The 18,944-nt window shown below is 37.7% G+C and overlaps 1 protein-coding gene across 2 annotated transcripts; it reads left to right on the forward strand.

The window, feature by feature from the left end:
- Positions 1–4,874: 4,874 nt before the first annotated feature.
- Positions 4,875–18,142, forward strand: tm9sf5 (transmembrane 9 superfamily protein member 5). Of its 2 annotated transcripts, XM_008420721.3 has the most exons (18): positions 4,875–5,169; positions 5,562–5,629; positions 5,717–5,810; positions 5,945–6,072; positions 6,213–6,342; positions 6,991–7,118; positions 7,735–7,849; positions 7,961–8,040; positions 8,148–8,253; positions 10,714–10,764; positions 11,098–11,230; positions 12,277–12,396; positions 12,602–12,659; positions 12,795–12,954; positions 13,058–13,209; positions 13,295–13,406; positions 13,495–13,666; positions 17,161–18,142. In XM_008420721.3, exons 1-18 carry the CDS (start codon positions 5,044–5,046, stop codon positions 17,226–17,228), a joined length of 2,001 nt encoding a protein of 666 aa, XP_008418943.1. In that variant the 5' UTR covers positions 4,875–5,043; the 3' UTR covers positions 17,229–18,142. The 2 variants fall into 2 exon arrangements, with proteins under 2 accessions (XP_008418943.1, XP_008418944.1); XM_008420722.3 differs by lacking the exon at positions 10,714–10,764 and having other exon boundaries at positions 4,876–5,169.
- The last annotated feature ends 802 nt before the right edge of the window (positions 18,143–18,944 follow it).

Consider the following 18,944-nt stretch of genomic DNA (forward strand, 5'->3'; position numbering starts at 1 on the left):
AAGTCCGTACACAACCTCAAATCACCATTTTTCTTCCAGCAAAGAACGAGTGGAGAAGCATACTCACTGCTCGATTTTCTAATAATTTCACGCTCTTCCATGTCATCCAAAGTTTCTCTCAACTTTTGGTAGTGAGCAGGAGAAAGCCTACGATAAGGCAGACGAAAAGGGCGTTCATCTGTAAGTCTGATGCGATGGCAGAATTCGGCAGCCTTGCCGCAGTCCAATTGATGTCTTGAGAACACATCTTCATACTTTACAACCAAGTCAATCAGCTTCTCTCTCCAATGTTCAGAAACTTCACAATCACCGACAGACAGATCTTGCAGCCCCACATCCGCTAATTTGCCAGGTCCACCTGTTGTCTTAACACTGCAACATGACTCAGCAGTAAGGCTGCCGTGAGAGCTGCTCACCCTACCCACGTTCTGATGTACCCTCACCTCCATACCACCATCAAAGTCCTCCAAGGCAATGCATGGATACACATCAGCCACCTTAGCGTTCCTTCTCAACACAATCGGGGACATAGTAGGGTTGATGATCTTCACAGGAAGCCACCCGCCCCCCCAAAGTGGAGCAACTACTCTGCCAACCATCACACTACGGTGCACGCAGCGTGATGTGCTCGGTTCAACAACAACAGTACTCCCCACAGAGAGTTTAGTCTTAGGTGGAAGGCGGCCCCACACCACATGCTCACTCATGGGCTCAAGAGTCACGGCCTTCTTCAGTTTGACAGTCCCAACTTTCTCTGGGATTTCCTCCCCCCTCCACCTTTCAAGATTGGCCAAAAATCTGACAAACTGACTGTTTGCATCCAGACAGGTAGAGTCCGGTCTACTCAGTACCCGCCAATAGGCCTCATCAGTCTTAAACTGTTTGATGAGCGGTTTCATCACATTGGTGCCAACAATGAGCTCATCAGCCTGACCTTCAACCACCAAAACTGGGACGACATAGTCAAACCCAAACAGCTTAAGTTGCAGTTCACAGGTGCCCACCGGAACAGTCTGTTTCCCACCACACCCAACAAGAACAATGCTAGCGGAAGGGATTACATCTCCTTTCATCACTCCTGCCTCACGTAGCTGAGGGATCATGTCTGCACGTACAGATGTAGCCATAGACCCACTATCTAACATCCCCCGCAGCTCAATCTTGTTCCCAACTAGCACCGTAGTGAAAAACAGGCCATCACTGATAGGCAGTTTTGCCACATTCTGGAAAATGACAGTTTGATCAGTAGATATTGTGTTGCAAGCCATTGTATACACAGTCTGGATGTCATCATCAAAATTGAGGGAAACACTACAGAGGCCCACACCATCCCCCGCTAAATGAGGGCCATCTAGTTTTCCTGAGGCGAATCAGCCCGTCCCTGGCCAATCGGATGCATTTGAGATTTCTGAGTTTGAGTACAGTGAACACTGATGTGCTCCGGAGAGAAGCATCGGAAGCATAATCTGTGCATCCTACAGTGTGACCTAGTGTCATGCTGCAGATTGCCACAAACCTGACAGTCCCGTGAGCGTCTAGAAGTCTGCTTATTGGACCTGTGGCTTATAGCCTGAGTGTTACTGATTAGAGCTGTCTCCAGCAGACTCAAAACCCTGTCCATTGTGTTGTTTTCAATTACTGTTTTGGAGCACTCTGGCTCTGGAACACATCTAGAAATGGGCAACACAGTTTGATCATTGACAGTCACCCCCTCGAGTGGAAGCTCGGTAGCTGCCCCTTTCTGTTTTCCGCGGCTCCGAACAACCGCATGGTCTCTTAAATGCTCATCCAAATGGTCTTGCACTTCACTAGCTGTCCAGTCGCGAGAAGGCTTGGTTTTAAAAACCAGTGCCAACTCTCTGTCAGGACAATGGCGAATAAACATTAGCACCAGATGTGAACTAAGGTCAGTCATTGATTCCCCCTTACTAGCCAAGCACCGTTCAGCAACCTCTGCAGCTTTGTTAAGCCGTATCCAGTAATCAAGAGGTCCCTCATTTGTGTATGGTGTGCTAGCGTAAAAGTCAGCTAGCGGCAGGTCTGAATGAATGGTGTCCCCAAAATGTTGTCTGAGAATACTAAAGATAACAGAAACATCTGCAGTCTTTGCATTACTACGCATCCAAACTTTAGTGACATCTCTTGCCCTCCCCATCAATCTGTTCATAACCACTTCTACCTGTTCAGCATTAGTGGGGGGTTTCTGTCGAAGGTAGGCCTGCATGAGATCTTCCCACTCAAAAACAGAACACTTATCAGATTTGTCACCCCTGAAGTAGGGTGGAACATCAACATCAGAGCGTAACAAAAGATTAAGTTTTGATGCATCAATAACAGTAGTACCACCTTGAAATGACTGTGAAGAGTTCTTGTTGTGATCCGGAGTTGAGTCGGGTTGAGGCTCCGAAGCAGTGTTCTGCATCAACGACATCTTGATGGACTCACCTATTTCTGACCCAATAGACCTGATTAGATCAGTTAATTGAGTGGAGGCAGTTTCTCCACCAGGTGAAAACACAGGAGAGGGTGAGACAGTCACTGGGCTCAAGCCTGGAGTGAAACTTAAAGGTTGACTAGGCAGTTCACCAACCCCCTTTGTCCTCCCAGAGCCAAAAAATGTTGTACCACAAACCCCTGGACTTCCTGGAGTAGACTGCATAGCAACTGCCAACTGCAAAACCCCTCTCCCTCTACCCATGGATAAGTCCCCATGTCTAGATGTTGACATGTTATTCACATACTGACCCTCCATAGGGAGACTTCACTGTTGTCCTTTATAGAAAAAAAAACATGAACATGTCCAGAAGTAAAAAAAAAATGGAAACGAAAAAATCCCAACCAACAGTGTCCGAAGAACTTCACAGTCTGCCCCAAAGTGCAGATGGAACCAGAAAGCGTCGTCCTGCAACACCGGTGGTCCGCTTCAGCTGACCAGACGACGGGTCACGGCACCAGTTTTGTAGCGTAGTTGAATCTGCGTTGTGTCTTGTGAAAATAACAGCCAGACAACAGCTGAGCTGAAGGCACTTTTAATGCTCCTGCATCCAAACAGCAGAAAATAGTGGTCAAAACAGGCCTTTTCTGATCAGTGCTCCACAGCGCCTTCTCCCACGGAATCCGAACAGAAAGAGCCTGAGCAGCGCGTGTGCAACTTATGTAAAATAACACATTCACCTTACAAAATAAAAATAATGGCAACAATAATTAGTAACTAAGTCCAAACATGAACCTTATACTCTTGAACAGTACATGAATAACAAAAAAAATAACAATTAGACAAAATATTCCCACCAAAAGCAATGAAACATCACATACCTGCATCCAAACAGCATAAAATAGTGGTCAAAACAGGCCTTTTCTGATCAGTGCTCCACAGCGCCTGTTTAACCATGAACAGTACTATTTTCAGCACATGGATGTAGCATTTTCATTAGCAATGTTTCATGAAGTATAAGAGCAGCTAAATGTCTGCCAACACGGTTCTAGCACTGTTTAGCAAGGTTTGAGTGCCCCAAAGCACATTATCTACAAAAACATATTACTTATACTTAAAATGCACTTATTAAACACAGAAAACAAAACTTCATACCTTCTCCCACGGAATCCGAACAGAAAGAGCGCGACGGAGAGCGTGGGAAAACCTTTCATGAACTATAATGGTATGACCCGTTAATTTTTCTCCTTAAACCCCGAATTAACACCCAAAACAACAATATATGAACTCAATATGTTCAATAGTAGAGAAAACAATTCACATTTTCATTGAGAACACACCACATTTAAATAAAAATAATAATTTTGAAACAGGAAGTTACCCGCTGTTTTGCAATGGATTTGCCGTCTTTTCAAAATAAAAGCTACCAGTGCTCATACGAGTTCCCACCGGAATAGCTTATCACTTGACAATCTAGTGTAACAACATCACACTGCTACACTGGACACCTTCTGCTAATCTATCTATCTATCTATCTATCTATCTATCTATCTATCTATCTATCTATCTATCTATCTATCTATCTATCTATCTATCTATCTATCTATCTATCTATCTATCTATCTATCTATCTATCTATCTATCTATCTATCTATCTATCTATCTATCTATCTTATGAATGACTCCTTAGAAATTAGGCTAAATTACAAAGAACAGTTCTCAAGATCAATATTTGCAACATCACAGGATCAGATTGTGAGTACATTTTGTTTACTTAAATTTTGAGTTACAGTTGATGATACAGAACTAAAGCTCAACTAAATAATGCGGAAAAAATTTATATCATTTGAAGTGAAAGGCTGATTATTTAGACACAGAATAGCACTATAATACCAGCAAATAAATTGTAGTTATTTCAGTAAAAACTTTCACCACAGGCCACGCAAAGTTGTGAACTTCCGTTTCCTTCTACAAGCGCTACGTATCATTCAGGTTTTTCTAGTCATCCTTCATTTTATTTCCCAAATTTACGAATGAATGTCCCTCTTCATTTTTTTTAAAACGATGTCTGCTCTCTTCTACAAAAATTCAGATTTCTGTAACACATTTTCACAATTGTACTTTATGTTTTCCCTCTCTAAGTTAGTTCAGCTATAAAAACGAGGAAAACAAGGGTGTTGATGGTGGCTGAGAAGCAACGTAAAGTTCCACGGTGTCAAAATATGATGCCTGTCAAAATAATTCAAGTAGCAAATATACCTGCTCATTTTAAGTCTCCATATGATTCCATTATAATATAAGTAAAACACATTAAAAACTTTATAATACAAATTGTATTACACGCAGTTTTACATAATCTTAAAACACAAAAGTCCAACGTTTGAAGCAGAACGAATCTTTCGTACCTTTACTTTGAAAGGAAAACCCCGTGACATCCGCATAGCTTGACAGAGGTGGGACGTTGTCAGTCTGGATCGGTGTCCGTAGTTAGCAAGACGGCTTTTAGCCAGTTGTAGATACCCGGTGAACAGTAGACCCTTATAAACTAGGGGATACGCCGCCTTTAACAGCAAGATATCGCAGCGTTGGAGAGCTTAGCCCGCGTTAAAATGAAGACGCGACAGTCAGTTGGATTGGTCTTTTTGCTAGTCGTATATTTCAGTTCATGCTCGGCTTTTTATCTTCCGGGTTTAGCTCCCGTGAGTTTTTGTGATAAAGAGACCGAAGAATGCCAGGTATGATTTCTTTCAGTGGAGTAGCAGTTCTTAATAAGTTCTGTACATGTTTATCAGCAGAAGTTTCTATATTTTTCCCGTGTGTTTTTGACATCTTTTTTTCAACTGGGAGAAATGGCAGTAGCTAGCCACTTGTCCTCTAGGCCCCGGCTAATTTCTGGAACAGGAAACTGGCACATCGTGATGATGTTTAGGCACTTTGTATTGTTTTCGTCTCACTAGTAATTGCTTAAAAGCCATTGTCTCTTGGTTTCGGCTCTAATGCCATTAAAAAAAGTTTCTGTGCGTGATAATTATGTTTTCCATTTGGGACTCGATAATTTCAGGCTCATTAGTTTGTTTTTTAAAAAAATGTTCTTTAAAAGTTACATTTTAAAGTATCTTCTTTACAGACGCAGGTTGAGCTGTTTGTTAATCGCTTGGACTCAGTGGAGTCTGTCCTGCCTTACGAATATGATATGTAAGTCATTTGATATTTTAGATTAACTAAAATTCTTGATCAGTATCATCATTTGTCTGTGGATGATCATTTAAATATTTGCTAAAGGTTTGACTTCTGCAAAGATGACCATGAGAAGAGGCCATCGGAGAACCTGGGACAGGTGCTATTTGGTGAGCGAATTGAGTCTTCCCCTTACAAGGTGAGAGCCTGAATGATGGGAAATACGTTTTTTGTTTCGTTCATTCTATGTTTGCAGAGATGCACCATTCATTCGACCAAATCCTTATCCATGTTGCAGCTAAAAAACAACATTTTTTTTGCCTTTTTTTGCAGTTCAAGTTTAAAGAAGATGTAAAATGCAAGAGAGTTTGCACCAAGACTTACAAGACGGCAAACAAAGATGATGCTCCGAAATTGGATTTTCTCAAGATGGGAATGCAGTTGAACTACCAGCATCACTGGTTAGTGGCTGATACACTTCATTAGAAGATGCTTGCTGATTCAATTTCTCCTTAAGAATTGGTGCTAATTTAGAGAAAATTAATAAATGAACAAAGGAAAGTATTTAAGCAAACCTTTATAATTGTAAATGTATTTTAAGGATTATCGACAACATGCCAGTGACATGGTGCTATGACGTTGAAGATGGTCAAAAGTATTGCAACCCTGGCTTCCCCATTGGCTGCCTTGTCACATCAGATGGTCGAGCAAAAGATGCCTGTGTGATTAATGTGAGTTGTGGTTTCTTGCTTTTTTAAATTTCTGCATTTTTAAGTGGTTTTATTATAAAAATGTTAATTAAATGAACAACAGCTAATGGCTATTTTCTTTAAGGTAATTTATTTCCTCAGAAGGAATACCAACAGAGATGACATTGTGTATTTACAGTAAATTTGTATGAACAGCATTAGTGACTGTAAAACTGGTTGCATTAAGCTATGCTATGCTTGGCTTTACCAACCAGTGATACCTGTCGGAGCAGTGTGACGGTGTACGTCAGCAGCTAAAAGGAATGCATTTTTATCTAACTGATTTTATTGTCTTTAAATGCACTCTCGTTTAGTTTGTTTTAGTTGGTAACTATTAAATACAAAAAATGTTTAATAAAGGAATGAACCTTCAGATCTGATTAATTTACCTAAAAACACTAGTTTTATTTTTTTTGGTGATTGTACTTATAATTTTGCTTGTGCTTTCATGTTTTTTTTTTTTTTTATCTTATTTTAGAGGACCAAGGAAAGACGTTAGTATGATGAAAGAACTAAATAAATCTGATGACTTTCACTTGTTACACAAAATAGCATGAGTTCAATATGTTCAAGTGAAGTTAAAGGTGGAATGGATGTTGACTAATCAGATACATTTTCATCTTTTTTCAGTCTGAGTTCAACAAGAAAAACACATTTTATGTCTTCAACCATGTGGACATAAAGATCACTTACCACAAAGGAGAACCCGAAGGTTGGCAAGGCTCTCGCCTGGTTGCTGCCACTCTCGAACCAAAGAGGTGAGTGGATGTGGATGGACAATCAGCTACTATTTATTCATTAAAAATTTTTTTAATGCATCTCATTTAGGCATGCGTCACCTTTCAGCATGAATGTATGCAGAGGTTTTCAATAGTTTCAGATTTAAAAACCACAAAAGTTTTTATTCATACCCTTATTAGTGACTAAAGAGCTAACGGAGTGTAACAAAGTGCTCCACTGTCTCTCCCTGTTGCTGCTCACTGCCAGTCAGCTGGTTGAAAGACTGCTATGGTTTTCCTTTGCTTACAATGTAGACATATTAGTATTTCTAGTAAGGAATAATGAACTCAGTTGGCATACTGACAATTTGGAAACTGTTAGTATATCAAATGAAATTAACAATAAATGGCTATGGTTGACCATATTAACTGTCAATATCCAGTTGTTCTATCATTTTTGCTGCAGTTTAAACCTGACTTGTTTTTCCGGTTTTGTCCTAAAGTACACAAAAACATGTTCAAACATAAAGTGGTTATTATGCACTGAGACGCTCTTACCGCATGTAGTTAAGGTTATGATATAAATAACAATTGGCTTTTGTTCTTAACAATTACATTTTAACATAAGTTGACTTTTTGTATTTTGTGCAAACAGCATCAAACAAGTAGATGAAAACGAACCAAAATGTGAGTCAGGAAACCCAATGGAAGTGCCTGCGGAGTTTAAAGAGGATGTAACAATCGTTTACACCTATGCTGTAACATTTGAGGTAAGCCTTTTATGTGTGACTATACTTTTTAGTAATGTGTTACCTGTTCATGGTCTGTAAGGAGAAAACTGTTATCTGATTATTGCATTTTTAAAAAAATGTATTTTACAGGAAAATAATACCATCAAATGGGCCTCTAGGTGGGACTACATCCTGGTCTCGATGCCTCATACCAACATCCAGTGGTTTAGGTCCGAATACGCTTTTAATGCTTTTTCACTTTAGAAAACTGCCACTAGTATTCACAAGCTCTTTATTCTCGGTATTTGCATTAAGGCGCGTCTTGTTTGTTCAACAGCATCATGAATTCCTTGGTCATTGTGCTTTTCCTGTCTGGCATGGTTGCCATGATCATGCTGAGAACCCTCCACAAGGACATCGCCAGATACAATCAGGTGGATCAGGTAAAGGCGCTGTTTGACTTTCCTGTTCTGATGTGTACAAAAAATTCTTACTACAAATACATTGCAGGACATCATGTTTGCACGTTGTGAATGAAAGCAGCTGCATTTCTGATGGAAAATCTCCTATTAAGCAAGCACTTTTAGAGTTACTTCTATGAATAAACATACTTTTACATTCATATTGTTTTTAGCCACATTTAAACATTTTTAGAATCATTCATGCGATATTAAAAGAGCTTAAATTGGTCTTGATATTCTAATTTTTCAAATTATTTCTTCCATGAGCAGTAAACATTTTAGTTTGAGTAAAACATTCACAGAAAATGCAAAAATGCAAAAAAGGTATTGGCCTGAAGGCTTAGACAACCTTCAGGCCATCAGCATCACATGAGACAAGAGAATGGAGTACATTGAGTTCACCCTGACGAAGCAGCACTAGGACTTTGCCCTAATAACCACAACCAGTGTAGAGGCGAATAAACAAATCAGGTGGTTTATCAATCTCTTTTCAGTCATCATATGCAAATGTTGCTGGTTTTTCAGTGTGAAATGCTGTTGCACTGTTTTTTTTCTTCCAAAAATGTATTTATGCTTTAACATGAGGTACAGTGTAAAGGCAGTGCAGTAGTTACATAGTTAACATTGTACCATTAACATACAAACATAATTGGGCTAGAACACACCCAATTATACACACATATATATATCTAAATGAGATGCATGATCAAGTCAGAATAAGCATACTGTGTTAGCGGACAAAAAACGGATACATCAAAAAAAAGAATAAAAATAAAAAGGAGCACAGTACTAAATATATGTACATTTCTTTCCCTCAACCCATACAAACACACAAAGACAAGAAAACAAGAAAAATAAAATAAAATGCAGGCGCCAGGGGATACTTCTGTCAATATATCAGTTAAGCTTAACTCAAGAAAAAGATGAAAGTAAAAGAGATATAGATGAGAATAAGAATAATAAACACGAGCTACGTACATACCACCTTATCAGTCTGGAATAATGCTGTTGCATTGTTGATTAAATGAATGTTTTAACAAGGAACTCTCATTAAAAACTCTGTCATAACAAGGAAATGCTGTTTATAAACAAATCTTTAGCCACACTAACAGTGGTATATGATCGACTTGCTTAAGCTATATATCTTCCCAGTAATTATCATTAAGTGTTTATTCAATAGAACAGGTCTGTCTGTATGTGTTAGTTACTGGCTCCGGTCATTGATCTCCGGCTAGCTTTCTTATGGTGATGAGTTCTTGAGTGCAGGATTGCGCAATTTTTTACTATCGCTTACTCACACAAGACAAGCCCTTCCACTTCCTGTTGGCGTTATGAAACCATTGTATTAGAAGTAATCTCCATTTATTTTCAGATGCCACTCATACCAAAACATGTTTCAGCATTTTCCTTTCTGGAAATTATTACACACAGACTGTTGTTACTGTCTGATAAAATTAATGATTAATTCAACAAGGGTGGGTTTTCTTACTAATTGGTAGTCTGATGTTTACATGCTTAGGACAGTGGGACCAAGTGTTGTCTTGTACTATCTACAGATGTATCTAAATGATTTAGAATAGCATCCAAAAGTTATGTGAATTTATTTGAGTAATTTAACTGAAAAAAGGAAACGGATATTATATAAGGTGCAAAAATACAAAATCTTCCCAAGTGATTTTGGTTTAGTTTTAGTGTAAATATCTTGGTGCACTTAAAATAAGACAAAACTAACTTAAGAGTAACTTTTAATCAAGACATAAGAGCTTGTTTTAAGTCAATAATTCCTTAAATTTGGTGAAAAAGTACTAGTTCCATCGGCAGGTTATTTCACTTACTTCATTTTCCCATGTTACAAGTGGAATAATCTGCCCATGAAACTAGTACTTTTTTGTTGATGTCGAGGTATTAGTGGCTTAAAACAAGTTTCTAAATCTTGCTTAAAAGTTATTAGTAAGTTAGTTTTTCTTGTTTCAAGTGTACTAACATACTTGAACTAGAAACTAGACCAGAATACCTGGTAAGATTTTGTTTTCTGCAGTGCAGATTTCAATACGGACCAATTAGAAAATATTGGTATGAGTGTCACTTTTTGAATGAATAAAATAAAGTTGTCAATATTATTCTCATTTATTGAATATGTGTCTATTCTTGAATACTTTTGTTGCTGAGACTAATCAGATAGAAACCTCTTGTATGCGTGAATGAAGGCAGGGCAGGTGGATCCATATCGCTCTACATAAGGATTTTCATGAGGAACTTAGAGGCTTAACTGAAGAAATTATTCTAACACATTGGAGACTGGAGTTTATTTTCTTAGTAACGCCATTTACTGGTCTGCTTGTGCTTATTTGTGTGGCTTATGCTTTAAATCTGCAGTGTAAAGTACCACCCAGCACGAGTGCATTGCATCCAAAATTACAAATATTCTGTTACATTTCACAGGGAGACTTGATAAAGCTTACACCGGCCAAGGAAAAATCTTCTCTACCCTATGTAAGCTTAATGAAATCCACTCTAAAGATTGAACTAAATCAGGTGCTTGGTGCTTGGGTGTGTATGATTCTGGCAAACGGAGAACATATGGAATGTAAAATGTGGTGTGGATCTTTAAACTAGGAGTTAAATCTGTCTGAAAAAGGGGAAAAATGCATTTTTCCTTGAAATTAGTTTATTCACACCAAATTTTACACCTTTTTAAAATCTGTCTTCACATATATGTGTTTGTCTAGCAGGAATGAGTGTCTGGTGGTCGGCAGCCTTTTAAACTTTAAACCTGTTTAAATTTGAGTCTCTCATTAGACCCTTGTGTTGACCTTTGTCCCCCAGGAGGACGCACAGGAGGAGTCGGGATGGAAGCAAGTGCATGGCGACGTTTTCCGTCCTCCCAGGAAGGGGATGCTGCTGTCTGTGTTCCTTGGACAGGGCACCCAGATCTTCATCATGACCTTCATCACGCTCTGTAAGGATTTCTCACTTTCTGCCGAACGCACAGAGCTTCACTTTCATCCAGATGTTTTGCTGTTAATTTCCTGCAGGTTGTTTACACAAACTCGCCTCCAGCTGCACCTGGTCTAGGTTGATGTCTATTCTGCATGTAAAGGATGGTTTAAAAATCACTTTGCTGCTGTCATGTATGCTAGACATGTCCACAGTCATGCTTAGTTGGTTTATTTGGATACTTAATGCCTACATTCCCATCTGCTTTATGTATTACATTCAAATAAAGAAACTATTTAATTTAGCATCTGCTTATCATAGGGCTGGACAATAAATCAATAACAGTATATGAAATGATTGACATGTCGGTAGATAATACATCTGATAGATTATTTAATACATATTAATGAACTCTGATCCGAACCTCTCATAGATAACTGAACAAGGCGTGTGGCATCAACTAACTTACTCTTTGGTTACCTAGCAACTCACTGGTTACCTAGCAGTAACATGTTGGATAAATCACATAGTTTTTCAGGTCTCTCATAACTGCTTAAAAATAAACAGTGAAGTGAAAACTGGATGCAACCAGCTTGGCAGTATTTCAGATATTTAAAACAAAAAACGAATCAATAATTATCTATCGGCTGACATGAAATACTTGTTTCATAAGTTTTTCAACCACATCGTCCAGGCCTATCTTGACAGCATAAAAACAAATGATTTTGTATGGTGGTGAATAAATTCAACCCATACAAGGTGTTCAAGGTTTCAAGTAACGTGACATGGGAGCGTGATTCTCTGCTTTCCCCATGTTCAAAATAAAATGAGAAAGCTTCTTTAAGTTATCACGTAATTCTGATCACATGACTTTTATCGTAAATATTGTTTTGTGAGCTAAATGTAAACAAGATATTCCGAATCTGTACTAAGCACGGAGCTTTCAACTTAAATTACAGTATATGGTAACATATACCATACACATTTTACATTCTTAAGTTAGCCAGGCATTCTGTTAAAATGTTTTGTCTTTTACATTCTACATACATGACTTTCTGTCCACTTTAGTCCTGGCCTGTCTTGGATTCCTGTCTCCTGCCAACAGAGGGGCTCTGATGACGTGCGCTGTGGTTCTCTGGGTCCTGCTGGGAACACCTGCTGGCTACGTGTCTGCACGTCTTTACAAAAGTAATTCTCCACTTTGTATGAAAGTTACAGTTTTACAAAGTAGTTAAAAAAATAAAGAAGTTGTTTTTTGATTGTCACCCTCTCAGTTTAGATAATGTAGGATATCTAAAAGTTAAACCAACTTGGATAATAATTCGCTCATAACCAAACTTCACTTTTATCGTTCCTGTCACAATAATTAATTCTTGTCTCTTCTTCTTATCAGCTTTTGGAGGTGAAAAGTGGAAGACCAACGTGTTGTTGACGGCTCTCCTGTGCCCAGGGTTCGTTATTTAGCTTAGCAAATTCTCACATTTCATGCGCTTCTGTTTCAGCAGGTCTGGAGGCTTGCATTCTGATGTTAACCAGCGTATGATTTACCTTTGTATTGAGTCGTTGTTTTTTTTTTCTTTCTTTAGGATTGTATTTGCGGACTTTTTCCTGATGAACCTGATCCTTTGGGTGGAGGGTTCCTCAGCTGCAATCCCCTTCGGTACTTTGGTGGCCATTTTGGCCATGTGGTTTGGAATTTCTGTTCCTCTCACCTTCATCGGTGCCTACTTTGGATTCAAGAAACCTGTGAGTTAGATCTTCCGAGTTGACAAAACATAGACAAATGTTTTTATCTTTGGCTTCTTCTAAGTCTTCATCTTCTTTTTTTTTTCTTTTCTGTTTGGCGCAGGCAATTGAGCAACCGGTGCGGACAAATCAAATCCCCCGTCAAATTCCTGAGCAGTCCTTCTTCACTAAACCCATCCCTGGGATCGTGATGGGTGGCATCCTTCCCTTTGGTTGCATCTTCATCCAGCTGTTCTTCATCCTCAACAGCATTTGGTACAAATGTGAAACAAATCTTCAGATCCGATATTAGATACTTAAACATGTTTACAGGGTGAATAAATTAATATTTTTGATTTAGGTCTCATCAGATGTACTACATGTTTGGGTTCCTGTTCCTGGTTTTCATTATTCTCCTGATCACCTGCTCTGAGGCCACAATTCTGCTGTGCTACTTCCACCTGTGTGCTGAGGTACCTGAATGTTTAGCCTAGATTTTTTCTTTACTTTTTTATTGTTTTAGAGGACCCTAACTCGCCATCTTTTGTCTGATTCATCCAGGACTACCATTGGTGGTGGCGTTCATTCCTGACCAGCGGCTTCACAGCAGTCTATCTCTTTATCTATGCTGTGCACTACTTCTTCTCAAAGCTGCAAATAATTGGCGCCGCAAGCACTATACTGTACTTTGGATACACTATGATTATGGTTCTCATCTTCTTCCTCTTTACAGGTAAGAATGTTACTTTTTAATGAAAATCGTTTTGTTTTATCCTTGTTGGTGTGTATTGCAGACATGACTTTGTTCCGTGTCTCATTAAATTCAATGGAAGTTTAAGATCAGTGAAGAGTTTGGGTTGTGCTGTCTATTCAAAGGTAATTTGAAACCAGTGGATAGTCAGGTTACCTGTAGGAGGGGCATTCAAGATCCTGTTCTAAGAATAGACACAAGGAAATTCCTCAACATTTGTTTGCTCTCATTTTAGTGGCCTTTTGTGCTTGCACAGATAAGAAAAAGTACCTACAAAGTAATGCAGTGAAAAAGGAATGTATTTCAATACTTAAGTTTCCATAATTAAACTAATGGTTGTTACACTCAAAAGCGTTTGATTCTGTTCATTCAGATGACAATGGCTTACATCTAGTGAACATCACAGTTCTCAGAAAATTTAAATATAATTTAAGACCAATTAAAAATCATATTTAATGTTATTCTATGGACTGCACAATTATGGGGAAGACTGCTGACAGACGGTTGTCATTGACAACTTCCTCATCTGGTCTTTATCAAAGACGGTGGATAAAGAGGCTGGCTTAATGTAAAGTTGAGTGGAAAGAATAATGTAAAAAAAATCATACCCAATTGGTATGATGGCAGTCCTGAGATGATTCACTCAGTCAGGTTTATTTGTATGTATTATTAATCAAAAGCATCTCTAAGCAGGTGGGTTTTTAGTCTTGATTTAAAGGAACTCCGCGTTTCAGCCGTTTTGCAGTTTTCTGGAAGTTTATAGATTTTATGGTTCATAAAAGCTGAATACAGCTTTTGCATGTTTGGTTCTGGTTCTGGGGATGCAGAGCAAAACCAGAAGATCTGAGCGATCTGGAAGTTTGTCATTCTGTGATTTATAAACTAATAGAAATATTGTAATGTCTGTTCTCTGAGCTATAGGCAGCCAGTATAAGGATTTTTCCAACTGGGTTAATGAACATTATCCTCCTGATTTTAGTGAGAATGCAAGCAGCTGTGTTCTGGGTCAGCTGCGCATATATATATATATATATATATATATATATATATATATATCTTTTTTTTAATTTTTTATCAGACCTATGAAGACACTGTTGCTGTAATCAATGCGACTAACGATAAGCACATGAGTTTTTCTAGGTCTTGCTGGGACTTTAGTCATTTAATCCTAGAAATGTTCTTCATGTGACAGAAGGCTGACTTTGTAACTGCCTTTATGTGACTTTTTTACACTTATATGTTGTTCAGTATGATAAGTGACTGATTTACAATTATATGTTAAGCATAGATTACATGATTATTATTAATTGAATTGAACATGATTGTATATAATTACAAGGATGAAGTGAAATATATTTAAGTGCAAGACATGATTTATTTGAATAGAAGAAGTCTTTTATTTTGAAGAATGCTTAAGTATCTGGTTCTGTTTTGTCACTATCTTGCTTTGTTGATATTTTGGTTGTCTTGGTAACGAACAGCTGTTGCCGTTATCAGCTGTCGCCGTTTTCTCTCTTCAATAAAAAACGGAACAGAAAGGTTCAGTAAAAGACATACGAGCCTCCGTTTTGTTTGAAGAAGCTTCACTCCGTAACAGCCTTTATGTGACTCTTAAGGTTCAGGTCTGAACCATCATTACACCCAGATCTCGGGCCGGTCTTTATCAAGTCCAAAGTTCACAAACCAATCTACCAGGAAGTTTTAGAGCACTTCCTGCTACCTTTTGCTGAAAAACTTTGAAATTTAGATTTAATTTTCCTGCAGGACTGTTTCTTACAAGCCACGTTAACAGTCTAGATTTTTCCAGTTGCATATCTATGTGGCGCTGTTGAGCTTTCTTGCCGACTCAAATGAGATTCAGGTTGTCAGCAGGAAGAGGATAATATAAAGTAGGGAATAATGAGCACATACCCGCCCAGTCTGTGTGTTGCACAAGATCATTTGGCTCACCATGATGTTGATGATGACATATGTCCTGGTATTATTCTGTCATTAGGCAAGATAAAAATTTAGTCCGTAGCAACGCTCGTCACGGCTGTTCTGGTTGACACTGTCTTGGGTCAGAGCTATAAGTAGCAAGCGGACAAGATGTCAGAAGATTATCGCTGCAAAGTAGTTCTGCAGTTCAGGAAAAAGATGATTAGTTTCCCTCCTTTCTGCTGGTTTTGATTTAAATACTACTAATCCGTGTCATTTCCTCTTTTCACTTTTTATTCTGTTGTCTCTTTGCCATCTCATCCCAACTTTGATCACAACTTATTTCTGCTGGGGGCTTTATGTGTGGCCCCCATTCAGCAGTCAGTCGGGGTTTTACACCCAGACGAAGTGATTCGGGATTTTAACTAAAGGAACAAACGTATGCACCAGAGATCGCTGTGTTTTTGTCAAAATACATACATTTATTTTTTATAATCTCTAGATTCCATCTCAATTACCAAATCGATTGCAGTTGACTCATCCAGATTGATCAGGATCTAGGTCGCAGAATAACCTCGACATTACCTTGAATATACCCGGCACATGGCTAACTAGAACATTTATCCAAATACTCTTTACTGAGAATATTTGCAAATCAAACCCAATTTGACTTTTTTCATATTGGCATTGATGATGAGTAATAGGACTTAAAAAGGTTTTGACTTTGACTCTGGCAATATATTTATGTTTTTTGCAAACTGTGACTCCAGAAAAGTTGCTTTTTGGACCTTCCACAATAAAGACCTAACTATTTTTAAATAACAATTTAATAATAATAATAAGAAGAAATTCAGGTTCTTTCCTTTTCTTTATTTTTTTATTGAATTTCCATAACGTAATGACAAGTATCAGTAATATTTATATATCTATATATTGGAGCATTCATGGCTCTAAATGAGTTTTCTTTAAACTGACGGTTGTAATGATTTCAGGTCTTTGGTCTAGATAATAACTTACAATTTGGGAGGAAAATATCTGCAGTTAATAGTTTTTTTCCACAAATAAAAGGAAGGAAATAAGCTACAATGTTGAAGCTTTAAATTAGTTCATTTACTTTTACAGATAATATGGAAAAAGCTTAAATTGTGGTATTACATGCGAAGGTATTTCAGAAGCAATGTGGTAACAAGTACAAACTATTTTAGTGTACTTTATGTACCTTTTGCTACCTTGTGTTGAATAAAATCTTCTTCATATGACATCATAGATCACAAAGTCTCTAAAAACGAATCAGTTCATAGGTTAACATACATTTCTCTATTTTCAGTTATTAGATTCCAGTAAGTGAAATTGGTGATTTTGTTAAAAATAATTATTTCTTGTTTATATTTTTTCTTAATTAATTAAATTTGTGTGCCTCATACAACTGAAATAATAGTATAATTGAGGTTTTTAACCCATTTTATTAGAGGTGCTGGTTTATGCGGATCCTACCTTGTTAATCTCATGATTTATTTATGTTTTTTAACAAATGTGCTTTTCCTGTCTCCTGCCTTTAGGAACAATTGGGTTCTTCGCCTGCTTCTGGTTTGTAAATAAGATCTACAGTGTGGTGAAAGTGGACTAGAGGACTGAAGCATGGACTAACGTCTTGCTGCCACAGCGCTGGGCTCCTCAGTGCTGCCTTTGTCATGAAGTGGTCTAAACGGACCGGAACTGAAACCATCACGTGATAGAAAAACTCACAGAGCAGAGCCCGTCCTTTTTTTTGTGCTTTAAACCTCTGTTGCTTCCCCCCCCCCCCCCCATTTTAAATATAAATATGTATATCATATTGTTTCACTGTTGACCCGTTATCTTCTGAGTGGCGCCTTGAAAATCAGTGAGGGTTCCAGTGATTAAGTTGGCACCATGAACCATTTGTTTTACTTTAATTTTCTAAAGAAAGTGAAATATTTTAGTGTTTTGGTTTTTCTATTCTTTCATGGCTATAAATGCTCCTTTTTTCTGTTCTGTAATGATTTGGAAAACAAAATGTGTACATAAGTTGTATAAAGAGGGAGAGTGAGAATGCTTCTGTCACCATTATGAGAGCCTCTTGTGGGGCTTTTCATTTTCTGCATATTTTTGATTTGTAGGTGTGAATTGGGCTTAAATTCTTTAAATATCAGTCAGTAATGTAGTTTAAACATATAAAACACTGACACTGGTATGATGATGTCCATTTTCTTCAAATTAAGATTCTGTAGAGTAGAAGGATGATGCAGGTACTGAAGACACGCCCGTGTTAGTGACTGCAGTGTGTTACATATTAAGAATATTTCAATGTGTTTGCTCACAGGAAAAAAATCCAACTTTAATTTCAATGCAGACCATGAAGTTACTTACTATGTGCTCCATTGAGATGCATCCCTTAATGATCTAAAGTGGTTTGTTGAGCTGTTAATCGCATAAGCACCATTGCTGTGTGCTTCTGGCAGTGGGGAGTCTTCATCAGAGGTGGAAACTTTACAAATAAATGTAATTAATTTAAAGGGAAAATGGTGGTATTGTGTTTGAGTTACTGTAAAATGTCACTTCTTTCTATTTATCTCTGGACTTTAGACTAGAAGCTCCAATTCAGTAATGATCTCATGCAGCTTTTTCTATTATAAAACTACACAGAAAGCAGATTGAGATGTATTTCAAACTGTTGATGCAGTAATTCAAATAAGTATAATGTAATATACTGGTGATAAATTAATAGGCATAATTTATCCATCAAATTAAAACTAAGTGTGACTTTAAATGAAGACAGAAAAATGCCTGATTTGAAATATTTCTTGGACAAACATCAATGTAAAATGACACATTGTTTTTCTTATACATTACACAGTTTATTATTAAACAGCAAACAGCATTTATTATTCCAACCAAATTAATACAAATGCACAAAATATGTTGTTAAAGTCTAAACATTTTCTCTTGATTTGCTGCAATGCAAACTGTTCTATTGAAAGACTGACAAGTTTGATTGTCAAATATGTTTTCTCTACTGACCTGCTGGATAAATACAGGTTTATAACAAAGGCAGGTCTCGGAAAGAAAAAAAAAACAACATACAAATCTATCACAATATAGTATGAAAAATAATACACTAGGGGCAAAACAATTTTTCCTTTAACAAACAGTTATAGAAATACCAAAACAGGCAAAACCTGCTGTTAAAATGAGCCCTAGTCAAGCTTACGGCTTCCTAAATATGCTTTTCTCTGACTTGTAACACTGTTGGACGCAGTCAGACATTTACATACACTCAGCATAACCATGAATGCATTCAGGGATTTAAAATAATATGCTTTAC

Source organism: Poecilia reticulata, chromosome 10 (genome assembly GCF_904066995.2).
Source record: "Poecilia reticulata chromosome 10, P_reticulata-male-v2, whole genome shotgun sequence".
Lineage (NCBI taxonomy): Eukaryota > Metazoa > Chordata > Actinopteri > Cyprinodontiformes > Poeciliidae > Poecilia > Poecilia reticulata.

Excerpts from the sequence above, each read along its gene's own strand:
- tm9sf5 (XM_008420721.3), top strand. The coding sequence starts at position 5,044 with ATGAAGACGCGACAGTCAGTTGGATTGGTCTTTTTGCTAGTCGTATAT. Across the intron at positions 5,170-5,561 it reads AAGAGACCGAAGAATGCCAG|ACGCAGGTTGAGCTGTTTGT; the intron begins GTATGATTTCTT and ends TCTTCTTTACAG. Across the intron at positions 8,041-8,147 it reads ACCAACATCCAGTGGTTTAG|CATCATGAATTCCTTGGTCA; the intron begins GTCCGAATACGC and ends TTTGTTCAACAG.